Below are 19,352 nucleotides of genomic sequence, written 5' to 3'. Positions count from 1 at the left end.
TCTTCTTTTTAAATGCTGGAAGATTATGGAATCTCTGCTGGCTTTACCTAGGAAATCGGTTCCCTTTTGCTAAGTAGTAGAGCTTGTGCATAGTAAACTGCATGCATGCATGGGCAAATCTCTGCCCAGCGTAAAACCTGATGAGTCCCTTTGGGCAAAACCAAGCTAACCAAAGGACTGCTGTGTTCTTAAGAAAATGACTCCTACACAGTGATAGCACAAACATCAGCCTACAAGTAATTGTTATGTTTTTTGCCATCTCAAGAGAGCCTGGTCAAGGTCAGCTTTCATTGTGCTTGTCTTTATACATGCGCAAAGTAAATAAGCAATGTTATATGAAGCTTCCATACTGACTAATGTAAAAGCCAATCCCCTTCCTTTTTTTGGCCTATTATTAGGGTTTGGAAGCACTCAACAGTGTCGTGCTGAACTCCAAAAGGAGGGAGGCACTGCCAACCTTTCAGGGACCTCCTTGGCGAGGCCTGATTCTGACCTGTGGGACCAGGCAGGTTGCCAGGGAATTGTTCAAAGTGTGCCATGCTGTGTGCAGTTGTTCAGTACTGCCTTGTGTGCTCATCCACTGTCTGACAGGGTGTGCTCACAAGTGGGCATTTGTTTCCCATGGAGCATGTTTATTTCCTCTGTGTTGATGTGTGTTTAATTGGCTGTGTAGCACATTAACCTTAGAGAAGTGTTTCTAGTAGCTCGTTGGTTAATAAACCTGTGCCTGTACATTCAGTGGCATTGGACAAGTTGCTCTGTAGGGGCTATGTTTAGGTACCTCTTTTTTTTATGTTTACATTGCTTTTTTTTTCACAGCTCTGCTATACAAACCTGTGGATCGAGTGACTCGCAGCACACTTGTACTGCATGTAAGTATCTGAAGGGTAGTTTTCAAACTTGTCGTCCCTTTTTTTATTATTTTTTTTTTGTCCCTTTAAATTTTCCATAGAGCTGCAGGAGTGCAAAAATTAAGCTCTTATGCTGCACAAGAGCCTCTTCACTTTACACTGAGGGGGAAGAGCCCAGGGATGGTACCCATCCATTGGTGTTACAAAGTGCAGAGCATCACTTCTCTTCTTCCTCCATACATACAGCCTTATTCTAATGTGTAAGAAGTCATGGAGCATCTTGTCCCATGGCTCTAGTTAGAGACCTTCAGACCCTTCGGCTTTCCAGTGGTGCTCATGGTTCTATTCTTTGCTTGTGTTCCTGGTGGCAGGATTTGCTCAAGCACACTCCAGTGAGCCACCCTGATCATCCACTCCTGCAGGATGCCCTGCGGATCTCGCAGAACTTCCTCTCCAGCATCAATGAAGAGATCACTCCTCGTCGGCAGTCCATGACTGTAAAGAAGGGGGAGGTGAGTCTTCCTGCTTCCATTATTTTCTCGGTTCCTAAATACTGGTTGCGCCTTTGTGAGGCAGACTGGGAACTTGAGCTATTCGTTTGTTTGTTGCTAAGAAACAGTTTATTCAGTGTCCTTGTTCTCTGAAGGATATAGTACAGCTCCTCTCTGTTTTCTGCTTGGAAAACAGTTTGGAAACCCAGAGGAAAAGTATGATTAGAGTTTTGTCCTTAGTGGTGTTATAATAATTTGTCATACGTCATTTCTACGATGTGTAGTTATGTACTAAGTGGATTTGTATTTTACCTGCAAACTCAAACCAAACAGGAAGCCTAGATGGGGAAAAAAGGTAAGGAAAACATCAGAAATCATAGCAGGAAAAGCTGTTTTCCAGAATATTAATTTGCACTATAAAACTCATTTTTGCATTCTTATTTCTAAAGAATAATGTAAATGGGACTAGGAAGCAAAACAAATGGAATAAGTTGGGAAAACTAAGCGGGATATTTAACTCCTAAGGGTGCAATGCAGCCCTTCTCAGCTCTTCTAGGAGTTGAAATGTGTCCAATAAGTTTGAAGTTGTGAAGTTCCCTTACCTGCATGTGGTGCTGAGCAAGGAGGCCATAGACCTATACAATAGTAAACTCCTATGTGCCTCATTGGGCTTGATTCATCTGCTTTGTAATTTCATTAGAAGGCAGTTCAGTCCTTCCCGATGAGGACACACCAGGACTGACATTATTAAGAGACAGAAGGATGTAGGAGATTGGACAAAAGAGAGGTGCAGCTAAGAGAGTAAATTCATAAGAGGCATTGTGGCAGCGTGCCAAAGACACTGGCTGATCAAAAGTGACCCAAATTAGCCAGTGCAAAAACATCTCCTACAAAGCCCAGGAGATTGTTAACACACGCAAACCTTCAAGATGTATTCCCAGATCCTGTCAGTTAAACATGCTTGCTTTTAGCTGCTAAACGGATTATCAGCTGACAAAGATCTGCTAGAAGCTGCAGTACTGGGAATTGGGTGCACTGTTTGTCCTACAATTCTTGGTCATATTCTTATTTTGTTAACTGAGGAGAACTGCAGCTGAGAAGAGGGAGGATTGAGCAATCAGAGACTGAGGTACAAGCTCAAACATCAGTCACCAAGGCCGGGAGATAGTAGATGGCCTCATTAAAGTGGATGCTGATTGAGTCACAGCAGAAATTGCAGGCTGGAATGCCCCCTCAGAGGGGAGGGAGCACTTTGTGTTCTCTCGTTGTCTGTCAGCATCTCAATGAGGGATGCAGGCTTTGGAAAGTGTCATGCAGAATCCTAATGAAGTGCTAGAGCCCAGGCGGAGGGGCAGGCTCAGGAGGATAATCCTGATGATCTCTTTTTGGAGCAGTATGTTTGTCAGATCTTACAAAGCAGGAAGGGGGAGGCCTGTCAGCATTGGGCTCAGCAGGCCAGTTCACACTCTCACTGGCCCTGTAGTGACTTCTTGTATGATGTGGGGAGGAAAAGTAGACTACGTATCTAAGGAGAGGGCTGTAGGTGTGCTGGAGGGAACTGGGAACCCTTTGTGCTCTCTCCCACACTGCTTGCACTGAGCTCAGGGAAGAAAAGTACTTGCTTCTGATGCTTCCCAGCCTTCCACTCTGGGAATCTGAATGTGGATACTTTCTTTGATCATTTGGCACCAGTAGCCCTTATTTTTCGAAGCAGTAATGCTTTGGTTGACACCACTCTGTCTGGAGAGTAGCTACGTTCATTCTCTTCGTAGCAATCCAAAGACAAAGGGAGCTTCCAGCTACTCTGGGTGGGTTAGTGATGGCTGCTGTTTCCTACAAGCTATTCACCTTGGGGTCATAGCTCGGTTCTGTTTATGCTTGTAAATTTTTCCTTTTCTGCTTATCCTTTCCTCCCACTCCCCTTGCTTGTGCTTCCCCTGGGGTGACAGGACAGCGTGCAGTTTGCATCTCCTAATTGACTACTCTCAATGCATAATGCATTTTTTTTATTTTAATGAATCACCAGCTTGCTTTGATGGCTTTTCTCATTATTTATCTTACACCACTTTGAAATTTCCTTGGTGGAAGAGAAGGAGGGAAAACAGCCTTTTTCCCTCATGTATTGCTTAGGTGCTGATCGCAGTTATCTTTTTTCCCCAGTCCTTGCCTTTTATGCAGAATATTTTCCCTTTGAGTGCATTGTCGGGAGGAGTTGAATCTGCTTTGCTCCAGCTCTTTTTTTTTATTTTTTTTTTTTTTTAGGATCTCTTTGAACTGTGGGTAGCAGTGAGTGGCTAATCTCCCTAGTGACGGGCTGCTAAGAGGTGTGGGTCAGGAGGCAGTACAAGTCTTCATCCCTTTTGCAAACGGTGGTTCCCTGCTCCGGGGGCATTGGCTTGGTCTGACCTGCCTGCTATCTTCCTGCAGGATGTCAGATGTCCTTCCTGCACACCAGCCCCCCAGTTCTGCTTGGCTCAGCAGGCAATTTTTCATAATTCTAGATTTATGAGTGCAAACTGAAAGCTTTCTGTGATTTGTGGGCATGGTTTAATGTGCTGGGGCTGAATGAGTATTTCAGTTAGTGTGAGGAGGTGGGTACAAAGGGAGTGAAACCATTCACTGCAGGGACGGAAGGGGCTACAACAGGGAAGACCCGTGTTGGTGGGCTGAACCTACAAACCAGCACTGAGGGAATGCTACACCTAGCTTGGCCCTTGCTGCTGGCCAGTCTCAGCTTTGTAGTTTGCTGGGGACTGCTGCTACAAATGAGCCAAGAGAGCACCAGCCCCAGCCTGTTTGATTTGTGAGTGGTTCACTCAGCGTGCTTGGCTGGGGCTTGGAAAGGCAGGAATGGCCCTGAGGCTGAATTTAACTAGCAGAACATAGAGGTCTTGGGCTGAGGACATTTTCTCCATGATCTGCAGAAGGGTTTGGATGTGTCCTCACAGTAGGACTCTAAGGAAAGGGTATGGGAGGAGTGTAGGCCTTGCAGTTTTTTGACAGCTTTTCTGGTCTTGCCCTAAGAATTTCAAGCCCAGTACTGTCCCTGTATCTCTGAGGAAGCATTTGAGCACATGGTAGATGGCAGCACAAGGAAGCCAGGAGGGCTTTTTCCAGACTTTTGGATCTGTCTCCCTTCAGCCTGTACTATTCCATTATCTTACTGCTTCTTTTCTTCCTACCTTTCTGCTTTTGCTATTTTATTATTATTTTTTTACATTTTTGATGGGTTATCTGCAGATATCCACTTCACTGACTCTCTAAGTAATCAAACACATTTACAGAGGGAAGGAAAAGGGGAGTCTGAGTAGCACAGCACCTTCTGACTCGGAATGGGAGGGGTGAAAAATCTTACACCTTTTAGGAGCATGGAGCAGACACCTTATTTGCTCACTGACTCTTCTTTACTGCTATCCTCTGGTCTTGAAAAGGGAACCTGTTTAAGGTTTTACAGAGGGTGGTCCCCTGGAGAAGCAGGAAAATGTATGCTTTAAGGTGAAGGATGTGCCAGATAAGCTAGAAGGGAAGGAGTGATAGCCCTGCAAGACTGATTAACAAATCACTTATGTGGACTGCATGTTTTTTCTCATCTGAATCTGGGTGCAAACGATCGTGAAGCTGGTGTTGTCTTTCACTGCCAAGGCTTGTGCTTCCACCTAATTCAGCTCATTTTTGTAAAGCAGGAGTTAATAAAACTGCAGCAAATCACGGAGTTAATTTGGGAGATGCTGGGCCTTCCCTGACTGCAGCTCATCCAGCGCTCTTGGCAGGGTGTTGTTTCAGGGCAGTTCAAACCAATCTGGGTGGTGGTGGCTGCCATTCTGCCCTGCCCATGGCCATGCAGTCCCACCCTCTCTGAAGTGTTGGCACTGGTATTTGTGTGATCCCACAGTGGTATGGAGGAATGGAGCTGCCTGAAAGCTAACCTTGGCTTAGTGTCTGAGCTCCTCAGCACATGAGAGGGCAGACAGGCAGTTCCTTCTGGGAACAAGTCCACTAGATTGCATTTTGGATCAGATTTGGATCATATGCTGCTGTGGACCTTCCATGTCTGCACTTAGGAAAAGCAGCTGCTTGGCAAACTGCTCTACCGTGTATCTAAATGTGACTTGTAACTGCAATCAAGGGACAGGGTATCATTGCTTTAGGCTCCTGTTCAATGTGGCAGAGGCTGTGGTAGGAACAAGAAAGGGCAAAGGAGCTATGCAAGGGAACAGAAGTGCAAACTAAAGCCATTGGAAAGCTGGGGGCTAAGCTTAGACCCAGGCAGGCACGCACAGCTTGGGGCCTGGTGCCTACTGCTCCTAGAGGCCTTGGGCAGATGTTGGCAATAGAGCACTCAAAACTGATCTTGGATGCTTCACACTCTCTCACAGCTGGAGTCAGAGAGCTCCTGGTGACAGAAGCTTTGGAAAGAAGAAAAAAAAAAAAAAAAAAGGCTATTAAAATGCTCAAAGGGCAGCCAATTTAGCTCCCTAGGCAGAGAATCCCTTTATTCTGCAATGCTGGTCTTGCAACACATGCACACACACACGAGGAATCATTTTCTTCCTACGCTCTGCAGAAAACCAAACCACCTCTTCCTCGCTGACATATGCCAATACCCATCTCCTGCTCTTACCCTCCTCCTCCTGCATCACACATGTTCCAGTCCTTCCCGGGGCTCTCACCCACGCACGCTGCAGGCCTCTGCTGTCACCACATCGGATGAGCTCTTTCCTTGGCACTCACGTGAGGAGACAACTCTTTGTACAGCTGTGGTTCTGGATGAGTATGTTTTTACATTCCATTTTTTGTAATGTGTCTCAGACAAGCTGGTCTTCTGCCTTCTGCCACACTTCCTGGAGTTAAGTGGTACGTGACAGCATCAGGATTTATCATGTGCAAACAGCACAAAAACACTGTAGGATGAATTGATGAGCACATAGGTAGTCGTGAGGTTGGTAGCAGAGAAGGGGGAGATGCTTGTTAACAGAGGTAAGAGGAGGAGGACAGCAGGAGGCAATCCAAAGAGGTATCCAGGCACTGAAGGATGTAGAGGGAGAGCTCTTTTGTCCAGAGCACTGAGATGGGTGGGAGAAGAAGCAGGTAAAAACATGAAAAGGAAAGCAGGGTCTAGAAGGGAGACTTGGGACTTTTACTGCACCAGTGCAGGAGCTTGACAACAGCTTTGTGGAGGTGACAGGGCCCAGGCCCTGTGTAAGAGATTAAAGGTGATCCTAATTCACCCCATTTTGATACAAAATGTGAGATTTTCCTTTAGGCCTCCACAAACATCTTTCTGTAGCTGAGCTGAGCTCCTGGGCTGGACACCTGCTAGTACTGGGGCTGTTTGCGGAAGAGAGGGCATCACACTGCCACTCTGATACTAAACTCACGTTGTTTGTTATCTGTGTAGCCTGTTTTAGGAAACACATGAGGTATTGTACATCTCATACAGCAGGATCACAAAGCTAAAAGACCTCATGTTTCAGGAGACCCTGTCTAGCAAGAGGCCACGGAAGGAACAGCAGTTGCTGCCTGTAGGTGGGAGTTGACCAAGATGGGCTTTGGTGCCCAAAATGCTAGAGAGGACCGGTGGAGCTGAGGTGGCCTGCGCACCTGACGGGCACAAGTGCTGCCTGAGAGGGCTGCTGGCTCCCCCAGGGCGGGATAGGATGGGCTGACTCATGCCGGGAGGTCAGGAAGGTGCCCTGTGCTCCCTCACCATGGGGCTTGGCAGGGATCTGGTAAGCCAGTTGGGAAATGCTTTTATTGTTTCCCACTGACCTGCTGAACCCTCCCGGCAAGATGAATCATTTGCAACAAAGGATGTGACCCTTTGCTGGAAGCGCTCTTCCTCTGCTCCACTGATGCTGCTCAGCCTGGTGCATGCCTATTGTGGCCAGCCCTAATGAAAATCCTGTTTTCCCAGAGAAGCTGGTAGTTAGATCTAATATCAAGCTCCACGCCCTTATGATTTGATCCGCAAACCCTTTCTCCTGTCCTCTCCTTCCTGGATCCTTGGTTGCTCATTGTGGCTCCCTGTGGGAGACCTTCCCACCTAGCTCGTGAGTGAGAAGAAATGAAGAATGAAAGCTCAAGGAAGCTTAGTGTTTCCCTCCGAGCAGATGACTGGAATACATCCCTTTCACCTCTTCATTTCTCTTCCAGTCAAGCTTAGGAAATACACCCTTGTCTTCTTCCCAGCTCCCTTGCTGAGAGATCCTGCTGCCAAAACTTGTGTCTTGTCAGCCTGGGTAATTTGTACGCAGGAGTGCCAGCCAAAATAAACTCAGTGCAAAGGAGGGGTACCCAAGTCCCAGACGGGAAGTACAAAGGCTGTTAAATCACACCCCTGTTTTGGCATTGTATAGCTGAGCTTTCTGCTTGGGTTTTGGGGAGATGTGGGACAGAGAGCAGGGCTGCCTGGAGAAATTCTGCTCAGATGATGACAGCCAAAGACCGTGCAGTCGCAGATGAGGTGCAAATTTAGACACAGGAGAAGGGGTCGCCTGGGTGGAGCAGGCAGGCTGTGTGAGGAGGTCTGTGGCCTTGCTGCAGGGAACAGCGATGGGCTCTTCTAGTCTTGCTTTGTGGAGGCTTGACACCAGGACTTCCAGTCACTGGTGCCTCTTTATGGGCATCCCTTCACTTGAAGACATGCTTATCTTCAAAATACTGTGGTCTAGGTGATGGTACAGGAATACTGCCGAAGCCAAACACACCTGCCAGTGTCTCGCAAAAGGGAGACACAAAGCAGGTCAGGCCTGGGGCATGTGCCTGCCTGGGTAGCAGAGGTGAGTGAGTTGAGAGAACATCTTTACACCTAAGAACAATGGGCTGAGGTTGAGCTGGCAACAAGCAGCTATTCTCATTGCCCTGGAGGAGCTGAGCTGATTTGCAGCATAATTAATATTCATCAGATCTACCAACCTGAGATCAGGGTTTTGGCTTGTTCAGAAAATCTCTTTCCCTGCTTTGTTAATGCCCCCAGATGAAATTCTTTGCAGCTGTGGAGAGTGTTTCTGCTACTGACAGCATACCTCCTTCTTACTTATTTATTTTTAAAGCTGGATGTTTCCAGTTTCCTGCCTACCTGGGATTTGTTGACTGGGCAGGAGGGGGGAGGCATGCACAAGTGCACATCATTAGCAGCGACATCAATGCAGGCAGGCATTCTCTCCAAAACCACCGAGGAGAAGCCAGGAGGATCACGCCCACCTAAAAATAAACATTAACATATGTACAGGCCTTTCAGAGCCTGAATCACTGCTGGATACCAGATCTCCACAGGCTCATGCCCAGAGATGGTACAAGAGTCTGCTGGGGAGCAACATTAACTTCCTGGCACTATGGGGAAGGTGCAGCCTTGGTTGCTGCTGCTCGCAGATTCCCAGGACTTTTGTACATTGGCAGGTGGCCCCAAGATGAGATGCTGATGCTATCTGTGCTTCAGCAGCTTGCTGTGTTGCTAGTGCAGCTGCAGACAGTAAAACGCAGACTCTTAGCCCATGTCAGGAAGTTTGGGGTGCTCTAGGACAGACTGTGGAAACAAGAATTATGTCTGCAAGGACATTTCTCTCCCTTGTGCTTCCTGCCATGATGTGTGCTGGGCTCGGGACTGATGTGGTTTGTTTTCATTTGGAGAGCCGAGATGGGAAGGATGGTAGGAGGAAGGAGAGGCAGTGCGGGGGTTTGCACTCCCACTCTCTGCAGTAAACGTGTTCAAGGCTCGTTATATCATGCAGCAAATAAAACTCATGAGGCATAACCCAGAGAAACTGAGGCACGATTCTGCTTTGGATGTCTTGACCTTGCTCAGGTTAACTGCTTTCCTACTGCACACCGGAGCAGAGCTGCCTTTGGAAAAGCAGGACAGCTTTTGCATGTGTGGTGATTGCAGAGATGCTGCAGGCCAGCAGCAAATCCTACTGGCAAGTCATGCGTGGGCCTGGAGAAGGCTGGCAGTGATACAGCAGGAGGGGGTGTTGGCGAGCGTTGGGCAGTCTCCAGCCGTGACGTTGTCATGGCGTGTACAGCACGTGTGCTGTGTCACTCCCTGGCATCAGGGGAGCATCCCCCTAGCTGGAATAGCAAGGAAATATACTGTGGGTCAGGAAAAAGTGTCTTAGCAGACCTGCATGGATACACTGATGGTGCCTGCTTGTACTGGCCATGAAGCAAGGCAAACCTGACAGTTACGTGTCGTTGTGGGAATAGAATTTGCCCAGAGTTTCATACCCTTGACTTCTGTTTGAAAATCAGTGGGAGATTTCTATTCTTCCAGGTGTGCACTCAAAGTCTTACTGATCCTGACACATCAGAACAGAAGGTCTGTGCGTGGAGCAGCATTTGAAACTCCTGCGTTGGTCACTGGTCACGGCACAGACCCATCCACCTCACTGCCAGCGCTCCAGACTTTGTCTGTCAGCTGCAGAGCCGCTGCAAGGGCAATAGGAAAGAGGTGCTTCTGCCCTCCAGTGTGTGTCTCTCATGTAGAAGGTTGTAAAGCTTCCTGGAACCAGAGGCAGACATAATGGCATCAGTGTTAGGCACTTTCTTTACATCATCTAGGTTTGAGGAATGTTTGTTTGACTTGAGGGGAAAAAAAAAAAAAGGCTTTTAACAGGCATGGGGTAGGGGACATATCCAGATGGTCCTGTTTAAACACAGGCTGGTAAGGGACTACTGAGGAGTTTGCTAGCTACACATTTTGGTCAGGAATCATCCCTTAACAGCACTTAAAATAAAGAAGCAGCAATGGCATTCAGCTGTTAATGCTGCTGGGAATGGAGGTGTTGGTAGGCTCCTCATAGCTCCAGCTGCACCCAGTAGCTGGGAAAGTGACTCCTGGGGAGGGCAGGGAAAGCCCGGATAGAAAAGTGGTGTTTGCTGCTCTCTACTGGTTTGTGGGGGGGATGATGTTCTGGGAGCGATCGTGGCCCTCGGGTATGTAGAAGCCAGGCAATGACTCACCATAAATTACACGGGCTCAGAGACAGGTGATGGAAATAAGCCTCAGCTCTGACCTGGAACCAGATGAGGAAGGAGGTGCCTGGCCATTGCTGCCCCTAGGAGAGAAGGCAACAGCAGGGAGCAGAGCTTGCAATAAGGAGCATTTAACAGCTTTTTTTTTTCTTTCTTTTTTTTTTTTTTTCTCTGTATTGAAACAATTTACTCAATTGGCTCTGGTAGGAGTCATGCATAAGGAGTATGGAGTGTGTTGCTGAGGGGGCTCAGTGCCTTACTTGGGCCCTTCCTGCACTAACCAAAACATTTTCTCTGTTTTTCACCAGCACCGGCAGCTCCTGAAGGACAGCTTCATGGTGGAGCTAGTTGAGGGGGCTCGCAAACTCCGTCATGTCTTTCTTTTTACTGATCTATTCCTGTGTGCCAAGCTCAAGAAGCAGATTGGAGGGTGAGGTTTCCTTTCTGGACTACGTACTTTGCATCTCAGCTTCAGCACAGTTCTCTGTTTAGCCAGCAATGATAGTTGAATACTCCAGTTTCTTACTGGAGAGCAGCCTTTTGCCAGATTTTTCCCACCTGGAAGTCACAGTGAAGTTGTGCCCATTTCTGTATCTTCTGAACTATAATGAGGAAAGGATCGTGGGAAGGGAGAGTGGGTGTTGCCAAGCACCAGTAGTAGTAAAGGTTTGGAACTTCTGTCTTTCAGAAAAAGCCAGCAGTATGACTGCAAATGGTACATCCCACTCACGGACCTTAGTTTCCAAATGGTGGATGAGTCTGAGGCAGTGCCCAACATCCCACTGGTACCTGATGAGGAGCTGGATGCCATGAAGATCAAGATATCCCAGATCAAGAATGACATCCAGCGTGAAAAGGTAAAAAGAGGTTGAGCGCTCCATCCAAAGCATAGAACAGATTCAGTATCTTTGCTGACATGAGATGCTGATAGAAGCAGCATTCCTAGAGCTGCACAGCATGGGGAGTCCTGCAGAGACCACCCAGCAGAGATTTGTGGTGCAGCTCTGTTAGCAGTGATATCTAGACTGCTGCGCAGCCCATCGTTGCTCATCCTAGTGCAGTGCTTGAATGATGGTGTCCTTGAGGATGCAGGAACTGCAAAAGATGCTTTATGGTAGCCAGTAGCTTCCCTACTTGCATGGGACTACCTGTCACTGCTTTATCCAGGCATTCATGTGGAGAGCAGAGCTCTTATGCTGTAGACACGAGAAGGACTGGGAGTGTGGCATAGCACTTCTTAGGAAGTCTGACTTCTGGCCGTCTGAGTATGATCCTGTAAGTGATTTTGGTCAGAAGCATGTACTTTGGAATTTTTGCAGGCTCACTTATGCTTTTCTAGCATTTTCTGACTCCACCAGTGTCAAAGCAACAGCAATATATAAAGAGAATACAAATTATTCTGACTGGACAGTCTGACACAGATGTGGTGTCTCTGGCCCAGGCTTGTCTTTGCTTGCAAGGCATGTTTTCTCAGAGTTATTGGACTTTGAACCATCCTGCCACCCAAATGAGAAAAAAGGCTTTGAAAACTAAAAGCCTGATGGTATGTAGAGAAGGATATGAATAAAATTACTTGTACCATGAGAAGAAAATCCCCTGCACTTCCAAAGAACATGCTTCTTGTGCCTTTGCCCTGGCTAGCTTTCAGAGAGGGTTTCCTGGAAAATGTGAGATACTAGGAAGAACACCGTGTGGAAGCCTCTTACTCACAAGATGCAGGTGTTTAGGAAACACGCTTTGGTGCATCAGTGCCAAACAATGTACGTGGCTGGCTTTGGGGCTGGGTTTTATCCAAGAAAAAAAAAAAAAAAAACTTGTTTTAGGTGACCTCTGAAAATGCATTGGTAGGTAGCAGATGGGAAAGAATTTTGGTGATAGAGTTCCGAGCAACTTTTAGAGAAGTTGCCTTCACTCTCCTTGACTAAGGATGCTTGTGGAGGACCTGGCAGTGCTATGGCTGCCCAGTGATGGGACACTGCCTGCAGCCTCTAGAACAGAAAATACAGGGCGTAAGTGGGACGGTGGGCACGCAGCCCTGCACCTTCATCTGGGGCAGCTAGGACTGGGCACAGAGTCAAGTCTGGCTGAAGAGATAATGCAGAGATAACACCTTCCTGAGCAGCTGGAGCCCTGTGAATCCTATTGACAGCATTTCTCCTGCCTGGGGCCATTTTGCTGCTCTCAGAGGGAAGGGACCATGGGTCTGAAAATGTGTGTTGGCATAAATTGGGGCAGCTGTAGGAGAATGACATTCATGTCCTCTGTCTCCCTCTCTCCCCCACCCTTCAGAGAGCCAATAAGGGCAGCAAGGTCATTGAGAGGTTGAAAAAGAAGCTCTCAGAGCAGGAATCACTCCTACTGCTGATGTCTCCCAACATGGCCTTCCGGGTACATAATCGCAATGGCAAGGTGAGTGGCTTTTCTGGTCTGCCTCAGGCCCTGTGTACAAGACAGATGTCAAAGGATTGTGTGTGTCCGTGTGCCTGTATATGCCATATACAAACGGACCTGCCCTGGCAGAGAGATAGGAAATGCTCTTTTCATCTAACAAAAAGCTTCGCTTGGCAGCGGGGATGCTGAATGGTTGTGAACAATCTCCTTTTAGCTCCACAGGATGCTCAGTGTGCCAGAGGTATCACCTGCTCTGCCAGTACTGGAGCTTTTCACCGTGGCCTTTACACACACAAAGACAAAGGATGCTCCCAAGATCCTGTTACTAGTCATTGAAAATTCACAAGCTGGTGCCTGCTTCTTCAGCTTGCATCAGCCTCTTGGCCTGCAATAGAGGCTCTGGGGTTTCATGGTGCAACTGTTACAAGGAATACCATGGGACCCCATGCTGCCAAGGACACAGCTGCTCCTTGCAGGGTGGAGCTCTGTGAAAGCTCTGACCACAGGAGCCCATGTTGGTACCACTGGCACACTGCTGAGAAGGCACATTGCTGGAGTCCTCACTGTCACTGACAAAGCTGTGATGTAGGGCAAGTGGCAGTAGTACTAGAAGGACAATATAGCTAAGAATTTTCACTGCAGATATTGGAGGAGGGTCTGCTCTCAATGGCATGTCAGACTAATAATGTTCTTCTGTTTTCCTGTGTAGAGTTACACGTTCCTCATTTCATCGGACTATGAAAGGGCAGAGTGGAGGGAGAACATCCGTGAACAGCAGAAGAAATGTGAGTGACCCTCAGCTGGGCATTGGTACAAGTGCTGTGATCCAAGAGCAGGAATCCAGAGGGTGAGGTCTGGGCAGAGTTTCCTGAGAAAAGAGGACCACGCACTGAAACTCATAGTGCAACGTGGATGTCTTTTGTCTTGCATATTTGAGCCTCTTTAGGGAAACTTTGACTATAGTACCATGTAGGGAATGTGCGGGGAGAGATTGTCCAACTTACCCCAGAGATTTGTGCAGCTCCAGGTGGAGGGAACAGCTGCACCCTTTCACCTGGCTTTAGTCCAAAGAAACTTTTATTTTGGCATGGCTGGTTTTTGGCTTTGCAAGAATATGAGTGCCCCTTGCTTCCTTTGAACAACTGAGACATTTCACTCCAAGGACTAAATGAATGTGCCCTAAACAGAGCTGAATATGCCCTAAATGGAGATGGGCTGCAGCAGCAGTACAGACCTGAACACCATGGTCCTATTGCTGAGCAATGTCTAGGGAGCAGGTATTCTGTCCAAAACGAGAGAGCCCAGCTTTTGCTTTGAATTTTAATTCCTCTTCCTTTGAATCTCCATGGCAGGCTTTAAAAGCTTCTCGCTCACATCAGTGGAGCTTCAGATGCTGACCAACTCCTGTGTGAAACTTCAAACAGTCCACAACATTCCCCTCACTATCAACAAGGAAGGTGAGACCTCTAGTTTGTGCTTTCTTATGGTGTATCTGCAAAGAAAATATATCTGTGTCTGCCTTTGTGCATTTCCCCTAGACTTGCTTTTACTGCTTCTATCTGCTACAGGCTTCAGCCTGGTGATGATTTACAAACTGATGGTTCCTGTAAATCAAAAGCTGAGACCTTATGTAGCCAACTTTTGTAGCTTACTTGAAGTAGATGATAGCATGCGAAAAGAGAACAGCAGAAGCGAAAGCAATTAGTGATCCCAATGTTTGCTGCAACAACAAAAAAGAAGAAAACAAGCTCCAAATTATATGGCTTCATCTGAATCAGTAAAATATTCCTGGACATCCTCCAATATGTATCCACTGATTACTAAATAGATTTTGCACACAGCCATCACGCCAGGGATGTGCATGCCTGTTAGAGCCCTGGCTTGGGACACCTTTGAACTATGCCTGGGAATCCTTTGGAAGAATTCTGGTTAGCCTCGGTCAAAACTTTGTCAAAGGCCATCGTTTATTACTGTGTAACCCGGTAGTATAGATATGGCATTTTTATTTTTACTTTTCTCCTTTGAATCTCTTCCATGCTGTCATGCTGACCCCAAAAGTGGCATTGTAAAACCCCAAAACTGCCAGAAGACATTACAGGTGAAATAGACACTGAACCTGGAACAATATCCCCTTCTCTTTTTAGTAAAACAGCTAGGTTAAATGCTCCTGCCACATTTGTTTTTAGGAACATAAACCTGTGTAAACCTGTGCTCATAAACTTGTGTAAAATCAGCTCATCACTGTCCTCTCTTGACTTCTCTGTGAACTTAACAGAATTCCTTGCCTCTTTTGTTCAGATGATGAATCCCCAGGTCTCTACGGATTCCTGAATGTGATCGTCCACTCTGCCACAGGATTCAAACAAAGTTCAAGTGAGTTGCAGCTCTTTAATACAGAGGTGTTGATCAAGGTTCGATCGTAGGGGTGAGGTAATTCAGGTGCTGTGACAGCTGGTCGTGGATTGATTTAGGATTGCAGCATTTGGGATGATGGTGAGGAGGTGATTTGGAGAACTGGAAGTGAAGTCAGAATATTGGTATAAATTTAGGGGAATGCAATGAAGCTGGCTAACATAACTTAAAACATACAAATAGGGTCAATGTCTGCAGCTTTCTACTAGTCCTTCAAAAACACTAGATACCATACAGTTAATCACTTTGTGGAGATAATGAGTTTTTGATGGCTAGCCCCTAACCTAGTCTCTGAGGAATATTATGCTGATGCCATTGTCAGTGAAATCAGCTCTGATGGGTTGATGAGATCCAGTATCTACCTAGGGAAGTTTCATTTCTCATTGGTGTACACCGTCTGCTCATTGTGGATTGACCTGGGAAATATTGGATGATAGCAAACAACAGACTCATGTTATAGATGAAGGGCTTGTCTATGATGAAGTTATTTATACCACTGTACTGGTACTTCAACTGCATAAAAGCAACTCTGCTGGTCCAGATGACAAAATTTGCCCTGGCCAGTGCTACAGCTGCTAATACACAGAAGATATAAATGAAGTAACACCCTAAAACTTGGGAAAAGATAGGAGTTCCTAGAAATTTATATAACGTTTCTGCATCTTCCTTCCCTCCTCAGATTTGTACTGCACATTAGAGGTGGATTCTTTTGGGTATTTCGTGAACAAGGCTAAAACTAGAGTTTACAGAGACACCACGGAGCCCAACTGGAACGAGGTAGGTTGAGTTTTCTTAATGTGGCTTGTTCCATCAGTTCATGAGCAGAAAAACTACAAATGAAAGAACATTTTGTCCACAGCCCATGCTGCATGTTCTGGACTTGTGCTGCATGTGCTGCCTCTCAGCACATCCTTAGCAGGTTCACATGGCTCTCAGGTCTTGTGGCAGATTTTTCTTGGATAGCTAAACAAAGATTTCAGTACAAACTTGTCTTGCATTGTCCAGCATTTCATCATTTAAAAAGGTAAGTATGATTATTTTTTAAGACATCAGTGAAAATACACTGAAAAAGGAGGTTTCTTTGGATGTGTCCTTGTTTATTTGTTATGAGTGGGAAGAATTAGACGTTATACCTGTTTATTGCCAACTTGCAAACCTGCTGGAGAGCAAAATTAAATATACGGAACATGGGTGAATTTGTTTCTTTGAATGATGTGTTACTGAAACCTGGCTAAGGAGTCAAGCATCTTAGTCTCTGATTTGGCCATCTTGTATATGCAAAATACAATTCCAGTTTAATCCTAGACTGCCTGCATTAGGGAGGAGGTTTTTGTCAGACCTGAAGTGCTCCTTCCTGATGAGTTTTAAGGAGATTCTATTCATTATTAAGAGACTGGTGTCCTGCTGTGGTGTATTCATTGCTCTTTCCTTTCCTGGTGCCCTGCAGGAGTTTGAAATTGAGCTGGAAGGCTCACAAACTCTGCGGATTCTGTGCTATGAAAAGTGCTACAACAAAATGAAGCTCACCAAAGAGGATGGAGAAAGCACAGATCGCATAATGGGGAAAGGACAGATCCAGGTAAGACTGTGCTTAACTAATTCCTGCTACCCTTACTGCAAATCATAATTGGGTTTTGAATATGGAAGTGCCCCAGAGAGGTTTTTTCCACCTTCTGATTTTGAGAATCATGGAGATTTTTTCCTCCAACCAGTGAGGAATACAGTGTGATTCATAGGCGGGAAGTCAGCAGCCTTCTCCCTCTTGTCTTGTCCCCATGTCTACTTCAATATCTTTGTAGAAAAGATGCTTTTTCAGAAGAAAATTAATTTTGATCTCTGATTTCTCTGTTAAATTCAAAACATCTAGCAGAGCATACAGTAACTACATGGTCACTGAGCCCTGGGCACTGTTGAGGATACTCCATTTGTGACAAAAGAGGAAGTAATGAATATACTATCCCCTCCGTAAAACATGCTGAAGGAACGCTATCTTCCCTATGTGCTAGAAGTTGATTGATGTGCTAGCGAGGCCTTGGAGGACAGGCTTATTGTCCTGATAACTGCCGTGTCCAGAGTTTAGTGTCCATGACAACAGGCTGCCTCTGAGATAAATGGATTATTTGAACTTTTCCACCACTGTGAATCAGCATGGGACACTTTGTCTCTGTGGCAAATTTGCAATATGATAGGGGAGGCGATGAGATGATTGCAAGCGGATGCTGCTCTCAGGGAGCTGCTGTGTGATAAAGAACTAAAGCACCATACAGGAGAAATAGGGCCCCTCAGTGGAGGATGTCATGGTGAACATGTGTTCCTGCTCTTCCTCCAGATTGTTGCACTGTCTGTGCACAGCTTTAGGGGGAGTGTTTGAACATTTGCTCTGAGGATGCATTCTTTAAGTTGGACTGGCTGTTGTAAGCAGCAGAGACCCTGCCCAGATATCTTTTCCTTACTGGCACACTGAAAAATATCCCCAGTTCTCCTTCATTTGCCTTTAGCTCTTCGTCACTTCTTAGATGTCAGCTTTCTCCAGCGTTTGAGTGATGATCACACAAGCTGAGGTCATTTGTGGGATTTCAGAAACAGCTCTGATTGAGGGTGGCTTGCAGGATTGTATCTCACTGTTTCTCTAGAAGGGTTTGTTGTCTAAATGAATTTCATGAGGTCTGTTCCTTTCCCTCCCTCCTTGCAGCCCCAAAGCTGCCATGCTATTTTCAGGGAGAGCCTTGCCACCAAATGCATGGTGGGTGTTTGAAGTGATGTCTTGGTTTGTATCTATGTTTTCAAGTACAGGGTGACTCCCATGTACATCTCTCAGGCTAATCAGAGATAAGCATGTCCCTTCTGCTGACAAAAGCTGATTTTCTGTGGAGCTGAGCAACTACAAAAAAGCAAATTTTCAGCCCTAAAATGCCCTGGAGATTTGTGTGCTCTCATTAGAGAACTCTGGAATCACTGACCCTGTAAATTCTTCAAATGTTTTACATAGAGTGATACAAGATTTTAAGTTTTTGAACATTTTTCCCCACAAGAGTAGGCATTTCTATGCACAGAACATGTACATTTTGTTAAAGCATTTTATACTTAAATTAATCTGTGTTAAGAATCTGTGACTTAGAGTTAGCTGTATTAATGCTGTCGTCATCTTTTCCTGTCATAGCTGTATATTCATTTTCTTTCAGGATTTTCCCAGGTTTTTACGTTGTTTTGTTTTCTTTAGAAATTCTAGTGTATGCAGGATTTTCCATTTTGTTTTTATCTGTGGTTTCTTGTTGTCACTGTTGTTATTCGGCCAAAGTCCAGCCTACCTAAAGGCAAGGTCTGTGAAGTTAGGCGAGCTTTTTCCAAAATTCCTTATAGTTAAAAACTCTGACAATGTCAAGAATCATGTCTGCATGTTCCTGCTATGAAAACAGGAAAATTTCTGTGTTGGCTAAATCGTAATGTATTGTTAAGCCATGTGTTATTGTAAATCTGCAACTTCCCAGTCTGGGATTTCTGACTCACCAAGTTTTCTGGGTTGCAAAGATGAAGACAATGCATCAAGGAGACGAGGGCTGTTTTGGCTGTGAAACGTTTACTGAATCTCTCCATGACATAACGGCACTGGAGGAAGGAAAACTGAAAATTGGTCCGTGTAGTCAGAAGCTTCCAGGAATGGGCAGTGATTTTAATAGCTCCCATTACTTCTATTTTTTTCTTTCTATAGAATATTTTGTTTACCTATTTTTATAGCCACATTGAAGAGTGTTGAGGCTTGCCAATCTGCAAGTTTTTCCCCTCAAAAGTAAAACCATAACGTTTTAATATGGGAGCACCTCTGGTACACAGAGAAGTGAAATCCTCATCAGACCTGGGAATGGCAGCACTGGATGTGCAGCTGTTTCACTAGTGTTTATGCATGTGTGGGGGCTTCTCTTATATTTCAGAGAAATACACAGGGAGAAGGAGGCCTTGCTGGGTACAATGAAACCAAGATTGTTGGGGAGTTTGGGGTAGGGGGGGAAACAGACATAATTTTATAGCAGGAAGCATGAGGCTTAGTTCAGTTTTAAGCATGAGTTTGCCCCTCATTTTGAACTATTTTTCTTTCTGTTGCTACCTTGCAATCCATCTTTGGTACTTGGGTGGCTGGCCCTTTTGCTCTTTGAATTTGTACTTCTTGTGGCAGGCACCTCCACATGTTTTGAGTGTAGCAGCCTTTTGTTTGGTCTTGAGACTCTGCATCCAGGCAAGC

The 19,352-nt window shown here is 45.9% G+C and overlaps 1 protein-coding gene across 3 annotated transcripts in view; it reads left to right on the top strand.

Moving 5' to 3' along the window:
- The window catches only part of BCR (BCR activator of RhoGEF and GTPase), a 102,081-nt gene that overhangs the window by 64,238 nt on the left and 18,491 nt on the right, over window positions 1-19,352 (top strand). For all 3 annotated transcript variants that reach the window (XM_084538944.1, XM_084538946.1, XM_084538945.1), the window contains exons 7-16: window positions 820-872; window positions 1,223-1,363; window positions 10,621-10,742; window positions 11,001-11,169; window positions 12,602-12,721; window positions 13,413-13,488; window positions 14,056-14,160; window positions 15,002-15,076; window positions 15,795-15,892; window positions 16,563-16,694. In XM_084538944.1, the coding sequence (XP_084395070.1) occupies window positions 820-872; window positions 1,223-1,363; window positions 10,621-10,742; window positions 11,001-11,169; window positions 12,602-12,721; window positions 13,413-13,488; window positions 14,056-14,160; window positions 15,002-15,076; window positions 15,795-15,892; window positions 16,563-16,694 (1,091 nt within the window). The remainder of the gene's footprint in view (window positions 1-819; window positions 873-1,222; window positions 1,364-10,620; window positions 10,743-11,000; window positions 11,170-12,601; window positions 12,722-13,412; window positions 13,489-14,055; window positions 14,161-15,001; window positions 15,077-15,794; window positions 15,893-16,562; window positions 16,695-19,352) is intronic.

The sequence above is a fragment of the Aythya ferina genome (assembly GCF_964211825.1).
Source record: "Aythya ferina genome assembly, chromosome: 17".
Classification (NCBI taxonomy): domain Eukaryota; kingdom Metazoa; phylum Chordata; class Aves; order Anseriformes; family Anatidae; genus Aythya; species Aythya ferina.
This window is presented reverse-complemented; position numbering and strand designations above follow the sequence as displayed.